This window comes from Bombina bombina, chromosome 4, assembly GCF_027579735.1.
Source record: "Bombina bombina isolate aBomBom1 chromosome 4, aBomBom1.pri, whole genome shotgun sequence".
Lineage (NCBI taxonomy): Eukaryota > Metazoa > Chordata > Amphibia > Anura > Bombinatoridae > Bombina > Bombina bombina.
Genome location: NC_069502.1, coordinates 116351622 through 116372249, shown reverse-complemented (window position 1 = coordinate 116372249; position 20628 = coordinate 116351622). Strand labels below are relative to the sequence as shown.

Genomic DNA, 20628 nt, shown 5'->3' with positions numbered 1-20628 from the left:
TTCTCTCACCGCTCACTTACCTACAGCGCTGGTATTACAAGTTTTCAGAAACCTGTCGTTAAAAGACAAGAAGTGAGCGTTGAGCAAAATTTTGCTCATTACCGCACTCCTATACCAGCGCTGCTTAAGTCAGCGGTGAGCTGGTCATACGTGCTCGAGCTCGATTTCCCCATAGGAATCAACGGGGAGAGCCGGCTGAAAAAAAGTCTAACACCTGCAAAAAAGCAGCGTAAAACTCACTAACGCAGCCCTATTGATTCCTATGGGGAAATAAAATTTATGTCTACACCTAACACCCTAACATGAGCCCTGAGTCTAAACACCCCTAATCTTACACTTATTAACCCCTATTCTGCTGCCCCAGACATCGCTGACACCTGCATTATATTATTAACTCCTAATCTGCCGCTCCAGACACCGCCGCCACCTACATTATACTTATGAACCCCTAATCTGCTGCCCCCAACATCGCCGACACCTACATTATATTTATTAACCCCTAATCTGCCACCCCCAATGTCTCCGCAACCTACCTACATTTATTAACCCCTAATCTGCCTGCCCCAATGTCGCTGCCACTATATTAAAGTTATTAACCCCTAAACCTAAGTCTAACCCTAACCCTAACACCCTCTAACTTAAATATGATTACAATAATCTAAATAAATATTCCTATCATTAACTAAATAATTCATATTTAAAGCTAAATACTTACCTGTAAAATTAACCCTAAGTTAGCTACAATATAACTAATAGTTTATTTTTATTTTACAGGCAAGTTTGTATTTATTTTAACTAGGTAGATGTAACGTCCAGATGAATCTGCTTATGGTTTATGTAAAAAACCCTGATAAGCTATGTACAAATTAGCTGTTATGGGATCTCAGTTGCAGAATACTGTATGCTAATTTAACTGTAGCGACTTATATTGATTTGTATCACAAATGATAATAGGTTACCAGTACTGAGGAATTGGTAACAATTTATCTTATGTGAATTGCTGATAAAGTTGCTGGTAATAATTCAGCACAGCTATAGGCAATACTGTTATTGTTGTTACGGCAAGATTATATATGCAGTATGAGAGTATCTTGAAATACTGTGATTACTTGTCTGTACATAAGAACCAATGATATCTGCCTAACGAGTTTTGCCTTGACGATCTGATGATTGACAGTCTCTATGTTACTCAGAGGGGCGTGGTTAAGTCCGGTTAAAGCATCAGTTGTATTTACCTTATTTTAGGGTTCACAACCACCTGCTTAGATCTGCTACTGTGACAGTCTAATCTGTTAACTGTCCTGATCTTCTGAGCCGTTCCAATCTTCAGCGTAAGTGAGCTGTTCGATCCGACCCCTGTTACGTCACAGTGGGCGTGACTTCGCTCCGGTCTCCGTTTGTGTCACGGAGTATCCTTTGTTTGGCGAAAAGCTGTAAGTAGTTGCTTCCTTGGAGGTTGTGGTATAGTGAGGGAAGTATAGAGGATTGGGTCTTGGTGAGTGTCCGTGCAGTACGCTGTAGATGCAGGTAGATTTCTGTGTTGGAATCCTGTTTGAAACTGAGCTCACAACTTCCGTGACAACCAGTTATAATCGATGAAGGAATCCGGTTTGGGTTCCTATGTAGTTAGAGATGTCAAGTTCCAATTCACTTTGATATAGTCGGTTTATCTGTTGCTTCAGAGAAATTGGGAGCTGAGTACAATTCAACTACACTGGAGGTTGCTATCAAATTGTAAAGCACCTGGTTACAGGTGCAGTGGGAATTTATAGAGTGAGTAGGAGGAGACAGCTTAAAGGGACAGTTCTGACATCACCCCCTCCTCAAACAAGTGGTCCCACCACTTGAGGTCTGGGTCGGTCTGGGTATCGCCGATGATAAAGCGAGACCAGTCTGGGTGCATGAAGATTAGAGGAAGGTTCCCAGGAGTCCTCCTCATCAGAGAAACCTTTCCAACGAACCAAATATTCAAGATGTCCATTATGAAATCTGGAGTCTGGTAGGCTGTGGACTTCATATTCATCTGTTACCGGTTGTACTGGAGTAGGAGGAAGAACAGGAGTGGTATCTCTCATTTGTCTTGCTGGTTTTAACAAAGACACATGAAACGTGGGATGAATACGTATGGTAGGAGGAAGATCCAATGTCACAGCGTTAGGGTTAATGACCTTGAGAATTGGGAATGGTCCTAAGTATAGTTTCCCTAATTTCTTTGAGGGAATTTGTAAACAAAGGTTTTTTGTGGATAACCAGACATAGTCTCCTAAGGTGTAGGTTGGGGTTGAACGCCGTCTTAAATTGTAGTGATGTCTTTGTGTTTCTTGAGATTGTTGTATATTATGGCAAAGTGTTGCGAATGTCTGAATTAGCAGAGAAAGAAAATGTTGGGTGGTATCCATAATTGGCGTAAAATGGTATAATTTTTGTGCTGGAGTTAATTGAATCGTTAGAAGAAAACTCTGCTAAGGATAATAATTTTGACCAATCAGATTGTTTTTGGGTACAGAAACAACAGATGTATTGTTCGAGCCATTGGTTTACCTGCTCTGTCTGGCCGTTTGTCTGTTGTATTTGGATAGGCATGAGATACCCGTAAGGTCGGTTGATCTCGTTTTTTGATGTGGCACATACAGTGCAGCCTTGTATATAATCAGTGATTGTTCTCTTCATTTGTGGCCACCAGAAGCTTCTGGAAATCTTTTTGAGGGTTCGACGAATACCCTGGTGTACAGCTGTTGGTGTGTCATGGTAGTTGTTCATTAGACAAGTTCGTAGAGTAGGGGGTATATATATCTTCTTGTCATGGTAGTACAATCCGTCAGGGTGTTTTTGTAGGTTGAATTGTGCGATGTCCTTTTCATCAATGGAATACTTCTCTAGAGAGGTAGTCAAAGATGAGGTGAGACCTATGAAACGATCCGCAGGGATGATAGATCTAACTTCAGAAGAGGTATCGGGACATAAATCCTTTCGGGACAAAGCATCTGCTTTGCCATTCAGTTTAGCTGGTCTGTAAGTGATGGTAAAGTTAAACCTGGTGAAAAATAGATTCCAACGAGCTTGGCGAGAGGAGAGGGTCTTACTGTTTTGCAAGTACTCCAAATTTTTGTGATCCGTAATTATCTGTATGGGAAGTTCTGTATCCTCTAGGAGGTGTCTCGAGTGTTCCAGAGATTGTCTTATCGCCAATAACTCTTTTTCCCCGATGGGATAGTTAGTCTCTTCTGGAGACATGGCCTTAGAGAAAAATGCAAAGGGATGTATAGGTGTTGAAGGGGTAAGACGTTGTGAAAGAACTGCACCGATTCCATAATCAGAGGAATCCACAAGGATATAAGGTAAAGAGGGGTCCGGATAGTGTAGTATAGGTGCAGTAGTGAACCGAGTTTTGAGGAGATCAAAAGCATTCTGTGCATCTGCATTCCAAGAGAAAAAACAGGTAGCACCTTGTTAGGCGAGTCATTGGTTTCGCTACCTGAGAGAAGTTCCTAATGAACTTCCGATAGTAGTTGGCGAAGCCTAGGAATCTTTGTAATTCCTTCTTATTCCTAGGTTGTCGCCATTCCTTTACGGTTCGAACCTTTGTATCCTCCATCTTTATTCCTTCAGGATTTATGTAGTAACCCAGGAATGAAAGTTGGGTGGTGTGAAACAGGCACTTTTCAGGTTTTGCGTAAAGGTGATGTTTCCTGAGTCTTTCTAAAACTGTACGAACGTGTTTGATATGCACCTGTAGACTGTTAGAGTATATAAGAATATCATCAAGATATATAACCATGAAGATGTCAAGCAGGTCCCTGAAGATATCATTGACAAAGTGTTAAAATGTGGGCGGGGGCATTGCAGAGCCCAAACGGCATAACGAGATACTCGTATAGCCCATACCTGGTCCTGAAAGCGGTGAGCCACTCATCCCCCCCCGAATTCTGACCAGGTTGCAGGCTCCGTGCAAATCGAGCTTGGTGTAAATCTTTGCTTCATGTACTCTCTCTATTAGTTCAGGAATAAGGGGCAGCGGGTATCAGTGTTCTATGGTCTTCTTATTCAGCTCACGGTAATCAATAATGGGTCTTAAAGACAAGTCTTTGTTCCTGACAAAAAATATGCCTGCTCCTGCAGGTGATGTTGATGGTCTTATGAACCCTTTCTTTAAATTGTCTCAAGATAAGTCTTCAAATGATCCAGTTCGGGTTTACTGAGTGGGTATAAATGTCCAAAAGGTATTGTTGCTCCAGGCTGTAGTTCAATAGGACAGTCATACTGTCTGTGTCGGGGTAATGCTTCAGCCTGTTTCTTGCTAAAGACATCGGCATAATCAGAATACTCTGCGGGTAAATCTTGTAAGTGCTTTGTGACATGAAAAAGAACTTCTTGGTATGAATAACACGATTTCTGACAGTAGGGTGAGTTTAGATCAACTTGTAGTTCCTTCCAATGTATCATAGGTTGGTGAAGTTGTAGCCATGTCAAACCTAAAACTACTGGAAAAAGAGTGGATGGTATTATGTTGAGTGTACGGTATTCTGTGTGACCGGTGGGGGTTTGTACCCTAAGAGGAATCGTTTGGTGTGTAATTGGACCTGTTTTGATTGCTGTACCATCAATAAGACGAATGTAGAAAGGTTTCTGCTTACACACAAATGGTATTTTATTCATTTTTACTACATCTATATCAATGTAACTGCCGTTGGCTCCAGAGTCGACGATTGCGTCAGTGCTGAGTCTCTGACGGTGCCACTGCAGAGACAAAGGAATATGACAGTAAGTGGGTTTAGGAACGGATGTAGGATGAACTGAATAGATAAAACACTTACTTCTCTTTGTCTTGATCAAAAGGGGACAGTCCTTCACATCATGAGCTGGGTTGGCACAGTACATGCATAATTGCAAGTTTCCTCTTTGACTCCTTTCTTGTGCTGACAAGGGGCCTCTGATGATCCCCAGATCCATAGGTTCTTCAGTAGGTTTATGTACGGGTGGCAGTTGTGGGTACAAATGAGTGGATTTTGAGGGAGTCTCAGTATATGAACGTTCCAACTTCCTCTCTCTTAATCTTCTATCAATCTGTATCACCAGTTTCATCCGTGCCTCCAGACTGTTAGGTATGTCTAACCTTGCCAGCTCATCTTTAATTTGATCTGAAAGACCCAAACGAAACTAGTTCCTCGGTGATATAGCGTTCCACTGTGAATCAGTACCATACTGCTTAAATTCCGTGATGTACTCCTCTACGGCCCGACGGCCTTGTCTGAGGGCTCTCATCTTCGCCTCTGCAGTGAGCTGGATATCACTATCTTGGTATAATTCATCCATAGTGGAGTAGAAGCTTTGTAATGAGGAGACAATGGGATCGTTATTCTCATAACATGTGTCTGCCCAGACACGGGGTTCTCCCCTTAAGAAGGACACTATAGTCAGAACCCTTATCCGGTCTGAATGATACGTTTTTGGTTTTAGGGTGAAGAGAAGATTACATGCGTTTTTAAACTGCCTGTAGGATTTCCTATTGCCTGAGAATGTCTCAGGTAATGAAACTTGAGGTTCTGGGGTAGGGTCCTTATGGGCCATGGTATCCTTTATTATTCCACGCAGAGTCTGATTTTCGACTTGTAGTTCTCTCAGACCCTGAGACAATTGATCCACCTTCTGTGAAAGGTTAAAAACAAATTGGGGTAATTCTGCTGGATCCATTAGAGGCTTAGCAATATGTAACGTCCAGATGAATCTGCTTATGGTTTATGTAAAAAACCCTAATAAGCTATGTACAAATTAGCTGTTATGGGATCTTAGTTGCAGAATACTGTATGCTAATTTAACTGTAGCGACTTATATTGGTTTGTATCACAAATGATAATAGGTTACCAGTACTGAGGAATTGGTAACAATTTATCTTATGTGAATTGCTGATAAAGTTGCTGGTAATAATGCAGCACAGCTATAGGCAATATTGTTATTGTTGTTACGGCAAGATTATATATGCAGTATGAGAGTATCTTGAAATCTGCTACTGTGACAGTCTAATCTGTTAACTGTCCTGATCTTCTGAGCCGTTCCAATCTTCAGCGTAAGTGAGCTGTTCGATCCGACCCCTGTTACGTCACAGTGGGCGTGGCTTCGCTCCGGTCTCCGTTTGTGTCACGGAGTATCCTTTGTTTGGCGAAAAGCTGTAAGTAGTTGCTTCCTTGGAGGTTGTGGTATAGTGAGGGAAGTATAGAGGATTGGGTCTTGGTGAGTATCCGTGCAGTACGCTGTAGATGCAGGTAGATTTCTGTGTTGGAATCCTGTTTGAAACTGAGTTCACAACTTCCGTGACAACCAGTTATAATCGATGAAGGAATCTGGTCTGGGTTCCTATGTAGTTAGAGATGTCAAGTTCCAATTCACTTTGATATAGTCGGTTTATCTGTTGCTTCAGAGAAATTGGGAGCTGAGTACAATTCAATTACTCTGGAGGTTGCTATCAAATTGCTAAGCACCTGGTTACAGGTGCAGTGGGAATTTATAGAGTGAGTAGGAGGAGACAGCTTAAAGGGACAGTCCTGACAGTAGAATAGTTATTAAATAGTTATTAACTATTTAATAACTACCTAGCTAAAATAAATACAAAAGTACCTGTAAAATAAAACCTAACCTAAGTTACACTAACACCTAACACTACACTATAATTAAATAAATTAACTAAATTAAATAAAATTACCTAAATTAAATCAGCTAAAGTACAAAAAAACCAAACACTAAATTACAGAAAATAATAAACAAATTACAGATATTTAAACTAATTACACCTAATCTAATAGCCCTATTAAAATAAAAAATAAAAAACCCAAAATAAAAAAAAACCCTAGCCTAAACTAAACTACCAATAGCCCTTAAAAGGGCCTTTTGCGGGGCATTGTCCCAAAGTAATCAGCTTTTTTACCTGTAAATAAAAATACAAACAACCCCCCCCAATAGTAAAACCCACCACCCACACAACCAACCCCCCAAATAAAATACTATCTAAAAAAACCTAAGCTCCCCATTGCCCTGAAAAGGGCATTTGGATGGGCATTGCCCTTAAAAGGGCAATTAGCTCTATTGCAGCCTAAAGTCCCTAACCTTAAAATAAAACCCACCCAATACACCCTTAAAAAACCTAACACTAACCCCCTGAAGATCGACTTACCAGGAGAAGTCTTCATCCAAGCCGGGCCGAAGTCCTCAACGGAGCCGGGAGAAGTCTTCATCCAAGCCGGGCGAAGTGGTCCTCCAGACGGGCAGAAGTCTTCATCCAGACGGCAGCTTCTATCTTCATCCATCCAGCGTGGAGCGGGTCCATCTTCAAGACATCCGACGCGGAGCATCCTCTTCATCCGACGACTAAAGCTGAATGAAGGTACCTTTAAGTGATGTCATCCAAGATGGCGTCCCTTAGATTCCGATTGGCTGATAGAATTCTATCAGTTAATCGGAATAAAGGTAGAAAAAATCCTATTGGCTGATGCAATCAACCAATAGGATTGAAGTTCAATCCTATTGGCTGATCCAATCAGCCAATAGGATTGAGCTCGCATTCTATTGGCTGATTGGAAAAGATTACCTAGTTAAAATAAATACAAACATGCCTGTAAAATAAAAGTAAACCCTAAACTAGCTACAATGTAACTATTAGTTATATTGTAGCTAGCTTAGGGTTTATTTTATAGGTAAATATTTAGTTTTAAATAGGAATTATTTAGTTAATGATAGGAATATTTATTTAGATTTATTTTAATTATATTTAAGTTAGTGGGTGTTAGGTTTAGGGTTAGACTTTAATATCAAGTCTTGATAAAGGCCTTATTAAGGCCGAAACGCGTCGACTGAGTATTGGTAAGCCTATTCCCATTTATGTACTATTGTGTGAAGCTATCTGCACCATATTTTTCTTTATACTTTTAGGTGGATATCGTTTTTGGGCTATATCCAGTTCAGACCTCGATCACTGTTTCACTCTCCTGTGTACCCAGCACCTCTTCTCCTCACATCTCCAAGGATATATCTACACTGTAGGATTACTACAAGGATTATCCATTCAAGTTTGGGTGACTACTTTCATTTTATTTTTCAATTTTTTCTTTATTTTTCAATTTTTCTCAATTTTTGATCACTGAATTGCAATTCACAGCATTGAATGTTTACACTAAGACTTTTTTATCCCTTTTTTCTTCTGAGACATTTTTCACGATGATTTTTTAATATATCAACACATTCATATTTTTGGACACTTTGATTTTATTCCTATCACCCAGTTTAACACCTGTGGTTGTTTGTTGTTTATCCACTGCTGATTATCTACTGTCGACCTTTTTACATAGCTTGATCTACATATTGTTTTATATTGTTTTTAATTGTTCATTGTTTTACTGCTCTTCATGGAGCCATGATTAACTTTGTTATTAAATATATTATTAATTACTTGTAGTGCTATTTCCTCTGCCTCCATCTTGGTAGGCGCTTGGGGGTCCCCCCCGTTTTTCAATGGAGTTTTGCCTCTGTCCTTGGAGATAATTGTATTACTTCCCAATTATCTCCAGGATAGAAAACTCTGTGGAACTGGTTTAAGGTAATTGTATCAACCATTGTGTAAGGTAACTGCATCAACCATTGTGTAAGGTAATTGCATCACCCATTGTGTAAGGTAATTGCATCAGGCAGAGGGGAGGAATTTGTGTGGGAGTGTCTGAGAGTATTGTATGTGTTTATTTGTTGTTTTACAAAACCCTGTGGGTGGTACTAATGTGTAAAAATGTGTATATAAGAACAATAAACCCACAGCTCTTGCTGATATCTGTTTGACCCTCACCATGGAGCTTTGACTCATGCTTGGGGGGAGGGAGAGGGGAAATTTACTGTATGCTGTGCCTCTGAAAGGGAAGATCTACTAAATGGTGGTTTAACCCTTTTATGCTTGGGGGTGCCGTTACAATTGGTGGCAAGCGACGGGATTATTCCCACAGCCAGAAGGACAGCTACAGGATACACCATTCCGTGGATTTACAAGTTGGGGGCAACACATGTCCCAGTACAGCGACCATAAAAGCAACAGAATGGAACCAGCAGTGTTATATTAGGAGGAGGACCTGGATGGCCGGGATGCATTAAGGAAAGGCATCTGGTACCAGACCCTGGATAATGTACAATACCAGCAGGGTAAGAGTCTCCCCAGTGGCCCTGCAGATGCCCTTCCTGGGAGAGCAGCCCCTGGAGGAATGGGTGAAGGAACTAGAGCACTGGGTATGGCAGAAGCTATGGCTGGAGGATGCCTACCAGGCACTCTGGTGGTATATGGAACAGTATATACCCTGGACAGCCGAGCATGACAAACCAGAGGGAGAGGAGTTTGATGGTCCTGGCTTGTTATGGGAGTCCTTTGCAGAGCCTGACTTTGGGAGCCCTGCGCAGACCAGACTTCAGCACAATTTCTATGAGAGGGAGGCTAGGCATGACTGGGCTGACCCCCATGAGGTAGAGCAAGACCTGGCTCCCTTAGCAGCCCTGGAGTGGGAACTGGAGCAGGACTACCGAGATCTCTTCCACTCCATTGGGAAGGCTCAGCAGGACAGCAAGGTGAAAGACCCAGACCCGTTCAGCTGGGAAGATATTGTGGAGATTTACAGGGAAGGACCCCAGGTGGCCGGTGGAGATGGGACTGAGGTCTCTCCACCGGTCCTGCAGGGAATTGGGAGCCCAGACTCCATTCCCCAGCGGCAGGCTGAGTTACAGGGGGCAGAGACAGTTGGTTCTGCCCCCCATCAGCCAAGTGAGATGCAGGGGATTGGGAGCCCAGTCTCCATTCCCCAGTGGTTGGAAGTACGTATGGGTGAGGAGCTTGTTACTCCCTCTCCCCAGCGGCAGCTTAACGCACCAGGGGGAGACAGTAAGCCTCACAACCATGCAGATGGGACCGTGGTCTCTGCACTTACAGCACAGGGGGTAGGGACAGTTGGTCCTGTCCCCCAGCAACAGGGCTGTTTAACCAAAGGGGAGAGAGTCGGTCTCCCCCCACAGCAGCATGGTGCTTTGTCCAAAGGGGAGACAGTCGGTCTCCCCCCACAGCAGCATGGTGCTTTGTCCAAAGGGGAGACGATCGGTCTCCCCCTCCAGCAGCCAGGCTCCCACCAGGCTACTTCCGTGGTAGTGCTGGCACCAGGGCAGAGTACAGCTGGTCTCTGCCCACCTCGTAACCCACCAATTCAGTGTACCAGTCCCTCACACAGCCATGGTGAGGCACCTGGACATGGACAAGTTTCTCCTCTACCCAGGTGTAGTGACCATTTATTGTGGGTGGGCTGTACTGCTGATTGTGTTTTGTGGGTGGGTTGCTGGACTAACCAGGGCACTGACCGGCAGAAGGTCAGATACCCTGTTAGTCTGTTTGGAAAAGAGGAGAGATGTGGCGAGACCAATCTCGCCATTTTGCATTTGAGGAGCCTGGTGGCTGGCGTGCTGCCTTTAGACTATGGCCCCCTGTTGAAACGCTTGATTTTCCCCTGCAGGGAAACGAAGGCCGGTTCGTTCGGTGCTTGCCCTATTTGAACAGTAATACCCCAGATAGCTATGCCATGGAGCCCATTCGTATAACGAAAGACTATGTGAAAGACTTTGGCTCCATGGCAATTGAACTGTATGTGTGTGACCTGAGCGCCATTCAGTAATAATGTGCGCTCAGATCTAGACTATCTGGGGATTTGTTGAATGTACCTGTTTTATGCAATAGCTGCACAGTTATATATTTTTATGTATATTATAGTCTTTTGCTACCATGTGTTCAATGGAGTTTTGCCTCTGTCCTTGGAGATACTTGTATTACTTCCCAATTATCTCCAGGATAGAAGACTCTGTGGAACTGGTTTAAGGTAATTGTATCAACCATTGTGTAAGGTAATTGTATCAACTATTGTGTAAGGTAACTGCATCAACCATTGTGTAAGGTAATTGCATCACCCATTGTGTAAGGTAATTGCATCAGGCAGAGGGGAGGATTTTGCGTGGGAGTGTCTGAGAGTATTGTATGTGTTTATTGGTTGTTTTACAAAACCCTGTGGGTGGTACTAATGTGTAAAAATGTGTATATAAGAACAATAAACCCACAGCTCTTGCTGATATCTGTTTGACCCTCACCATGGAGCTATGACTCATGCTTGGGGGGAGGGAGAGGGGAAATTTACTGTATGCTGTGCCTCTGAAAGGGAAGCTCTACTAAACGGCGGTTTAACCCTTTTATGCTTGGGGGTGCCGTTACAGTCATATTCTTCTGTTAATTGATAATAAAAAATAAACTATTAACATTTCTATTTTTGAAAGCATTCTTACGTTACAGCAGTTTTTCACACCTGCCAAAAACTTTTGAACAGTACTTGTATATATGTGTATATAATATATATAGCCAGATCCATAATTAATTTGACTGTGACACAATTTTCATAGTTGACCTGCCATGTTTAGCATAATTGCAGAAATGTAAAGTAAAAAGTTTATTTATATATATATATATATATATATATATATATATATATATATATATATATATATATATATATATATATATACATACATACATACATACATACATACACACACACACATTCAGTGAGATTCATAAGTATATGGATAGTGACACAATTTTTATAGTTTTGGCTCGGTACACCACCACAATTATTATATGTGAATCAATTATTAATATTAATATGTGAATCAATTAAGATGTGATTGAAATGCAGTCTTTCCGCATTAATTTGATTGGTTTAAAAAAAATATTGTATGAACCATTAAGAATTGCAGCAATTTTCCTATATTGTCCCACTATTTTCAGGGACTCAAAATTGATTGGACAAACAATCATATTCTTAAATAAAATGCTCATTCTTAATACTTGTTTGAAAATCCTTTGCTGTAAATGACTGCTTGAAGTATGGAACTCAAGGACATCACCAAGAACCAGGGTTCATCCCTAGTAATGCTTTGCCAGTCATTTACTGCAGTTGTCTTAAGTTGCTGATTGTCTATCTGCCTTCTGTTTTGTCTTCAGTAAGTGAACATATGTTCAATTGGGTTGAGGTCAAGTGACTGACTGAGCCATTCAAGAATATTACACTTCTTTGCCCTGAAAATTTAGCTTGTTGGTTGCGTTTGCAGTATGTTTTTGGTCATTGTCCATCTGTACTGTGAAACGTCATCCTATCTATATTGCAGTATTTAGCTGAATTTTAGCAAATTGTATAGCCCTAGACACTTCAGAATTCATCCTACTGTATCTGTCAGTCGTAAGATCATTAATAAACAAAAGAAATCCAGTTCATGTCCTATCCATATATGCCCATGCTATAACACTATCTCCACCATGTTTCACAGATGATGTGGTATGCTTCCGATCAGGAGCCGTTTCTTCCCTTCTCCATACTCTTCTCTTCCCATCATTCTGGTTCAGGTTGATCTTAGTATCATCTGTCTAGAGAATATTGTTCTAGAACTGGGCTGGCTTGTTTATATGTTTTCTGGCAAAGTCTTATCTGGCCTATATATTTTTGATGCTTACTAATGGTTTGCACCTTGTGGCAAATCCACTGTATTTATTTTCATTCTATGCTCTTGATTTTAGGCTTTGACAATGATACACCTACCTTTTTGTGAGTGTTCTTGACTTCGCCTTTCGGTGTTGCGCTCCTTCGTTTTAAGAATAATGTTGATTTGGCCACTCCTAATGTTTCTTTTGTCTGATTAGTTTTATCAGCCTAATGATGGCCGGCTTTACTTGCATTGACGGCTCTTTGAGAGTTCAATGTACAGCCTCAAAATATTAATTCCATATTTGTAATCAACTCCATCCCACACTTGGACAAGAAACAGCTGCTCAGTCAATTGTCAAATTACTTTTGGTCCCTACATGTAGCGCGCTCCTGTGCTGGGTAAAGCAGCCAACAGCTCTTGCTTTACCCAGCGCAGGAGTGCACAAGATGGAGATCAATGGCTTGACTTGATGCGCTGTGATAAGACAGGACGTCTGTGATGCGCTGTAATAATGTAACATTAATTTTAACATTGACTGACAGCTAAACAGCTAAAATAACTATAACTTTAGCAATGTTTAAATACTTAACTGTATATGTAGGTGAACTGTAAATGTGTCTGTTTGTGTTAATGTGGAAAAAATGTTTTATATGCATGTAGCTTTAGATTCATTTATTTTTCTTTCAGCAGTTTGCAGCACAATGTCAACACCAACTTGGATGAGATACATATTCTTCATCATACTCTCTTTTTTTCATATGTGTGCAAGTGTGATGATCAGTGACTTGGAAGAAAAGTTCTCTCTTGTAAGTAAACCATGCTAAATTAATTCCATATTGCGTATTTGAATATACAGAAAAGGGTATAAAGAATGATATTGATGCATATAAACTTAGATAAAGGGTATATGGGTATAATGCTGCATGACATAACACTTAGAGATATGTTATTCAGCCTAAATTCTCCTTTATCCCCAATGCAGCTGTGAGAGAGAAAAGGTTATAAAATGTATACCTAGGTTTTCTACATTTAGAACTTAGATCAGCTCACCGCAGTTCACATTCTTTTTCCACTTTCAACTGCATGGTGAAAAAATAAACAGCCAACAGACATCATCATTACTGCATTCACATTTTGCTTTACTGTGAACTTGTGGGATTTCACTATTTCTTTATCTTGACCTTGAACCAGGGACATTAGCGGCGGTGTGGGGGGGCAGATGCTTCCGTCCTGGAATTTTGCCCCTGAAATCCTATAAGCATTACCTTAATACAGTGCTTGGCAGTTTTCCATTGCAGAAGTTCTATTCTGTTCTTGCTCTAGAGCTCCTCCTTATGTCACAATGTGATTATATAGCTTATATTTCTAACAAGCAAGACACAGTAAGCACCGTGGCAATAGAGTTTCAACTAGAGCTCAAGCACACATGCTAGGTTTGTCAAAAGGATCTTTCCTATTGGCTCAGGCTGCCAGATGTAACCAGCAGCTTGCTAGCTCTTCAGTAGGGATGGACGAATGTGTACATTTTTGAATTTCGAATGTAGAACGCATGTTATTACCGAAATTCGAATAATAAATCCGAATGTTGATGAGAACGAATATTCTTACAAATTCTATAATCGAATGCTATTTACAGTTTTCGAATGTCACTTTCGAATTTGAATGTTTATAATTATATTGAATGTCCACATTCGAAATTTTGAATTTAACATTCTATTTAACAAATACTATTCAGAAGTTCAATAGTTCATGTGGTAGGGAGGCAATCTAGTAAATTGATACATAATAGATACAAATATATCATTTCAAATGTTTCCATATAGAATATTGCATAATTCGAATATTACATTTAAAGAAAGCATTAGAAATACTATTACAAACATATAAATTCAAATTTTTCGAATTCGAATATTGCATAATTCGAATATTACATTTAAAGAAAAAGCATTAGAAATACTATTACAATCTAAATTCGAATTTTTCGAAAATAATATTTTCGAATGTAATACAAATACTATTCAGAAGTTCAATAGTTCATGTGGTAGGGAGGGAATCTAGTAAATTGATACATAATAGATACAAATATATCATTTAGAATGTTTCTATATAGAATATTGCATAATTTGAACATTACATTTAAAGAAAGAATTAGAAATACAATCTAAATTCAAATTTTTCTAAAAGAATATTTTCGAATGTAATCATAAAATTCCAAACCGAACATTTGAAAATCGAATGTTAGAATGTTATGTATACATTCGAAATTCGATTCGAACGAATGTGTTAAAATTCGTGCCGTTTTTCGAATGTTGCAAAACATTCACCCATCCCTACTCTTCAGACATGTGCAGGAGGCTGGAAACGTAAGAGACAACAGATTATTTGATACAGATAAAATATGTGAAGGATCAGCCAGCACAGTAAGTCTTCAGTTTCATGTGTGTATGCAGATATTGTTAATTACTCAAATTATCATTAAATACATTTGTTAAATTTTGTGATTCCTTTGTGCTTTGGATAACATAAAATGTTATTATATTAGAGCCGGCTGTCATATTTTTCTGTGGAGAACACTGGTGTGTATTTGTATATGTGAGTATGGATAAGTGTGTGTGTGTGTATATGAGTGCGTGCAGGCCCGGACTGACCATAGGGCATACCGGCATTTACCCGGTGGGCCACCGGTTCCCTTGGCCTCGCCCACCATTAATGCAAGACCAGTAGCTCTGTGCCTATTTGGAAATTGCAATGCTACTTTGACACTGGGGGACCCGCCGACGAGCAGATGCAACAGCTATGAACTATGTTTCTGATTGATCCGGTTGGGGGTGGGAGTAACAGGGGCCTCATGTGACATTGCATGCGAGCTCCCCCCCTGACGGGCCGACGGCTGAAACTAACTCATCACTTCCGTCCCTCCCAGTCCCAGCATCCTATACGCGGGAAGAATATGAAAGAGCCAGCAGCTGATGGAGTCAGGCAGCAGCTCAGGGCCAGCCAAGCAGTAGCACGGTAGGCTCTGCATACATAGAGGATGAGTAGCAGAGTTACGGGGGGGGGGGGACTTCCATTACCGCACACCAGGTGCTTTCACGGTGTCTCTTAGTTAGCCCCACATTTTTGCACTGCTGCCTCAGCTAACAAAGCAATATGATCACTGAGGACTAGGTGAGGTAGGTAGATATTTCTTATATATTACTGTGTGTGTGTGGACTTTGTATACTACAGAAACATTTGGGAGAAACAAGTGGGGGTGGGGTTGCACACGGGCCCTACAAAGATGATCATGATGTCATCATGCAAGTATCACACACAGCTTATTGGCTTAAATGGAAAACTTGCAACTTGCACTTTTTCACAGGCGGCAAGATTAAAAGATAAATCCTATTTTATTAAAGTTCAACATTAAAGCACCAATAGTGAAGATATTCTGAGTGGAATACATCCTATTCGTTTAATACATTGCTTTAACGTTAAACTTTAATAAAATAATTTTTAACTTTTTATTTTGCTGCCTGTGAAAAAGTTCAAGCTGCAATTTTTTAGTTTAAACCTTGAATACACTTGTTCAACTTTCAAGTATCTAATACAGTGAATAACAAGATCTCTCCATAAGTACATTTAAATGATTTAACAGGCTGGGGTACTTATTTTTGAATGGAAGTTTGAAGCTTTTTTATAATGGTGAATGAAATGCTAGGGAGGGGGCAGGCATCTGGTGCTCTGCTTTCTTTGCATAGACAGAAGAGATCTCTGCAAAATTAGACCCAAACTGACATTTAATAAAGTGTGCCTCTGTGCTCTGTGTTTTCTATGCATTTCTGCAAATGAGAGCCCAGACTAAGGGGCCTATCTATGAAGCTCCGAAAGGAGCTTGACGGCCCGTGTTTCTGGCGAGTCTTCAGACTCGCCAGAAACAGCAGTTATGAAGCAGCGGTCACAAAGACCGCTGCTCCATAACCTGTCCGCCTGCTCTGAGCAGGTGGACAGGAATCGCAACAATTCAACCCGATCGAGTACGATTGGGTTGATTGACACCCCCCTGCTGGAGGCCCATTGGCCGCGAGTCTGCAGGGGGCGGCGTTGCACCAGCAGCTCTTGTGAGCTGCTGGTGCAATGTTAAATGCGGAGAGCGTATTGCTCTCCGCATTCAGCGATGTCTTGCGGACCTGATCCGCACTGTCGGATCAGGTCCGCAAGATATTTCTTAAATATGCCTCTAAATGTACTTTGGTATAAGCAAGAAAGCAAGTCTCATTAGATGTCTGTTTTTCTTTTGCTTATTTTTCTTTCTTAAAAAAAAGAATAACTTTATAAACCTGGAAGTATGGGTATTTTATACAGATATAGTCTGTGTGTATATATATTGTCCTTTATATTAAGCAATGTATGTTTCATTCCAACAATAAAAATAGCTTCTTCTAGTATAAGTCTATGCATATGTGTGTGTTTAATAGATGTGCATATGTTTGCTTTAGAGAATAATCTTTTGTATAAGCCCAGCATTTGTGAGTTGTTTTTTTTTATATATTTTACTTTTTTCTTCTTCATACTAACCAATTCACAGCATATACATTATACCTGTCATAGTTAGTATACAGTTAACTAAGAAATGGGGGGGGTGGAGTGGGCTGCTTTGCCTTAAAACTCCCGGGCCTATTTTTGGTCCCAGTCCGTGCGTGTATATACATATACAGTGGGGCAAAAAAGTATTTAGTCAGCCACCAATTGTGCAAGTTCTCCCACTTAAGAAGATGAGAGGCCTGTAATTTTCATCATAGGTATACCTCAACTATGAGAGACAAAATGTGGAAACAAATCCAGACAATCACATTGTCTGATTTGGAAAGAATTTATTTGCATATTATGGTGGAAAATAAGTATTTGGTCACCTACAAACAAGCAAGATTTCTGGCTCTCACAGACCTGTATCTTCTTCTTTAAGAAGCTCATCTGTCCTCCACTCATTACTTGTATTAATGGCACCTGTTTGAATTTGTTATCAGTATAAAAGACACCTGTCCACAACCTCAAACAGTCACACTCCAAACTCCACTATGGTGAAGACCAAAGAGCTGTCGAATGACACCAGAAACAAAAGTGTAGACCTGCACCAGGCTGGGAAGACTGAATCTGCAATAGGCAAACAGCTTGGTGTGAAGAAATCAACTGTGGGAGCAATAATCAGAAAATGGAAGACATACAAGACCACTGATAATCTCCCTCGATCTGGGGCTCCACGCAAGATCTCACCCGTGGGGTCAAAATGATCACAAGAACAGTGAGCAAACATCCCAGAACCACATGGGGGGACCTAGTGAATGACCTGCAGAGAGCTGGGACCAATGTAACAAAGGCTACCATCAGTAACACACTACGCCGCCAGGGACTCAGATCCTGCAGTGCCAGACGTGTCCCCCTGCTTAAGCCAGTACATGTCCGGGCCCGTCTGAAGTATGCTAGAGAGCATTTGGATGATCCAGAAGCGGATTGGGAGAATGTCATATGGCCAGATGAAGCCAAAGTAGAACTGTTTGGTAGAGAGAATGCTGATTTGCAACCAAAGAACACTATACTTACTGTGAAGCATGGGGGTGGCAACATCATGCTTTGGGGCTGTTTCTCTGCAAAGGGAACAGGATGACTGATCCATGTACATGAAAGAATGAATGGGGTCATGTATCGTGAGATTTTGAGTGCAAACCTCCTTCCATCAGCAAGGGCATTGAAGATGAAACATGGCTGGGTCTTTCAGCATGACAATGATCCCAAACACACCGTCCGGGCAACGAAGGAGTGGCTTCGTAAGAAGCATTTCAAGGTCCTGGAGTGGCCTAGCCAGTCTCCAGATCTCAACCCCATAGAAAACCTTTGGAGGGAGTTGAAAGTCCGTGTTGCCCAGCGACAGCCCCAAAACATCACTGCTCTAGAGGAGATCTGCATGCAGGAATGGGCCAACATACCAGCAACAGTGTGTGACAACCTTGTGAAGACTTACAGAAAACGTTTGACCTCTGTCATTGCCAACAAAGGATATATAACAAAGTATTGAGATGAACTTTTGATATTGACCAAATACTTATTTTCCACCATAGTATGCAAATAAATTCTTTCCAAATCAGACAATGTGATTGTCTGGATTTGTTTCCACATTTTATCTCTCATAGTTGAGGTGTACCTATGATGAAAATTACAGGCCTCTCTCATCTTCTTAAGTGGGAAAACTTGCACAATTGGTGGCTGACTAAATACTTTTTTGCCCCACTGTATATATATATATATATATATATATATATATGTGTGTGTGTGTGTATATATGAATGTGTGTGTGTGTATATATATATATATACTGTATATATATGTGTGTGTGTGTGTGTGTGTATATATATATATATACTGTATATATATATGTGTGTGTGTGTGTATATATATATATATATATACTGTATATATATATGTGTGTGTGTGTGTGTATATGAATGTGTGTGTATGTATAAATATATATGTGTGTGTGTGTGTGTGTACATATATGAATGTGTGTGTATGTATATATATATATATGTGTGTATGTGTGTATATATATGAATGTGTATATATATATATATATATATGTGTGTGTGTGTGTGTGTATATATATGAATGTGTGTGTATGTATATATATATATATATATATATATATATATATATATATGTGTGTGTGTGTGTGTATGTTTGTGTGAATGTTCAAAATTGTGAGTTCCTTCAAAATTGGGTCATAATTTTAGAGTAATTCTACCAATTCTAAAAATAATCGTTTGCTTACTGATGACATATCCTCTCTGTGACCACGGAAAGAAAGGTTTTGTTTGACCATAATGATGATCAAAAGACAATGTCAAATCTCTCTCCAGGTTTTTCTTTCCTTATCCATTTTTCCATTTGATGGATTTTATCAATAGAACAGAGCAGCAGAAGAACAGTAAATTAACATTTTATAATGATATATAATTGATCGTTCATATTTATACACAACAATACATATAATGATATTGCATATGCCATCCCTCCCCCACAGCTTGAACCTTTACAATTGTTTTCTGTAGCCTAGCCTGGCTGGTAAGTGTCAGTGCCATTATGGTGCTTATATTGTTTGTATTCAGTTGTGACTGTCAAGTGTCACAGTGTTGGCTCCTCCAAGTCCACACTGTTATCTGTCGTCCTCCACCTCCTCTGCTCCTCTTCTCAAAGTTCTCGGCTCTCTCACCTGATGCCTCTCTTGCCAAGAGACTCTTACTGAACCTGGGCAACAGCAATTCAGCCACAGGCTGAATTGTAGTGTAATGTTAGGTGTTAGTGTAAGACAGGTTAGGTTTTATTTTACAGGTAAATTTGTATTTATTTTAACTAGGTAGTTAGTAAATAGTTAATAACTATTTACTAACTAGTCTACCTAGTTAAACGAAATACAAACTTAGCTGTGAAATAAAAATAAAACCTAAGCTAGATACAATGTAACTATTAGTTATATTGTAGCTAGCTTAGGGTTTATTTTATAGGTAAGTATTTAGTTTTAAATAGGAATTATTTAGTTAATGATAGTAATTTTTTTTTAGATTTATTTTAATTATATTAAAGTTAGGGGTGTTAGGGTTAGACTTAGGGTTAGGGTTAGGTTTAGTGGTTAATATATTTATTTAGAGTTAGTGATGTGGGAGGTCAGAGGTTTAGGGGTTAATAACTTTAGTATAGTGGCGGCGGCAACTTTGGGGGTGGCAGATTAGGGGTTATTAAATTTATGTAGGCGGCGGTGACATTGGGGGCAGCAGATTAGGGGTTAATAAGTGTAGGTAGTAGGTGGCGGCAATGTAGGGGGGCGGCAGATTAGGGGTTTTAATAAGTGTAATGTAGGTGGCGGCGATGTTGGGGGTGGCAGATTACAGGTGTTTAGACTCGGGGTTTATGTTAGGGTGTTAGGTTTAAACATACATTTTCTTTCCCCATAGGAATCAATGGGGCTGCGTTACGGAGCTTTATGCTCATTTATTGCAGGTGTAAGGCTTTTTTTTAGCCGGCTCTCCCCATTGATGTCTATGGGGAAATCGTGCACAAGCACGTAAAACC

At 40.3% G+C, this 20628-nt stretch overlaps 1 protein-coding gene across 5 annotated transcripts in view; it reads left to right on the top strand.

Moving 5' to 3' along the window:
* Nucleotides 1-20628, top strand: part of LOC128655986 (adhesion G protein-coupled receptor F5-like) — a 206526-nt gene that overhangs the window by 68911 nt on the left and 116987 nt on the right. For 2 of the 5 annotated variants that reach the window (XM_053709608.1, XM_053709609.1), the window contains one exon: nt 13216-13334. The exons of 1 other annotated variant lie outside the window; for it this stretch is intronic. In XM_053709608.1, the coding sequence (XP_053565583.1) occupies nt 13230-13334 (105 nt within the window). In that variant the 5' untranslated portion in view covers nt 13216-13229. Of the gene's footprint in view, nt 1-8048; nt 8064-13215; nt 13335-20628 lie in introns of those variants that run through there. 2 more of the 5 variants (XM_053709611.1, XM_053709610.1) reach the window with 2 other exon arrangements.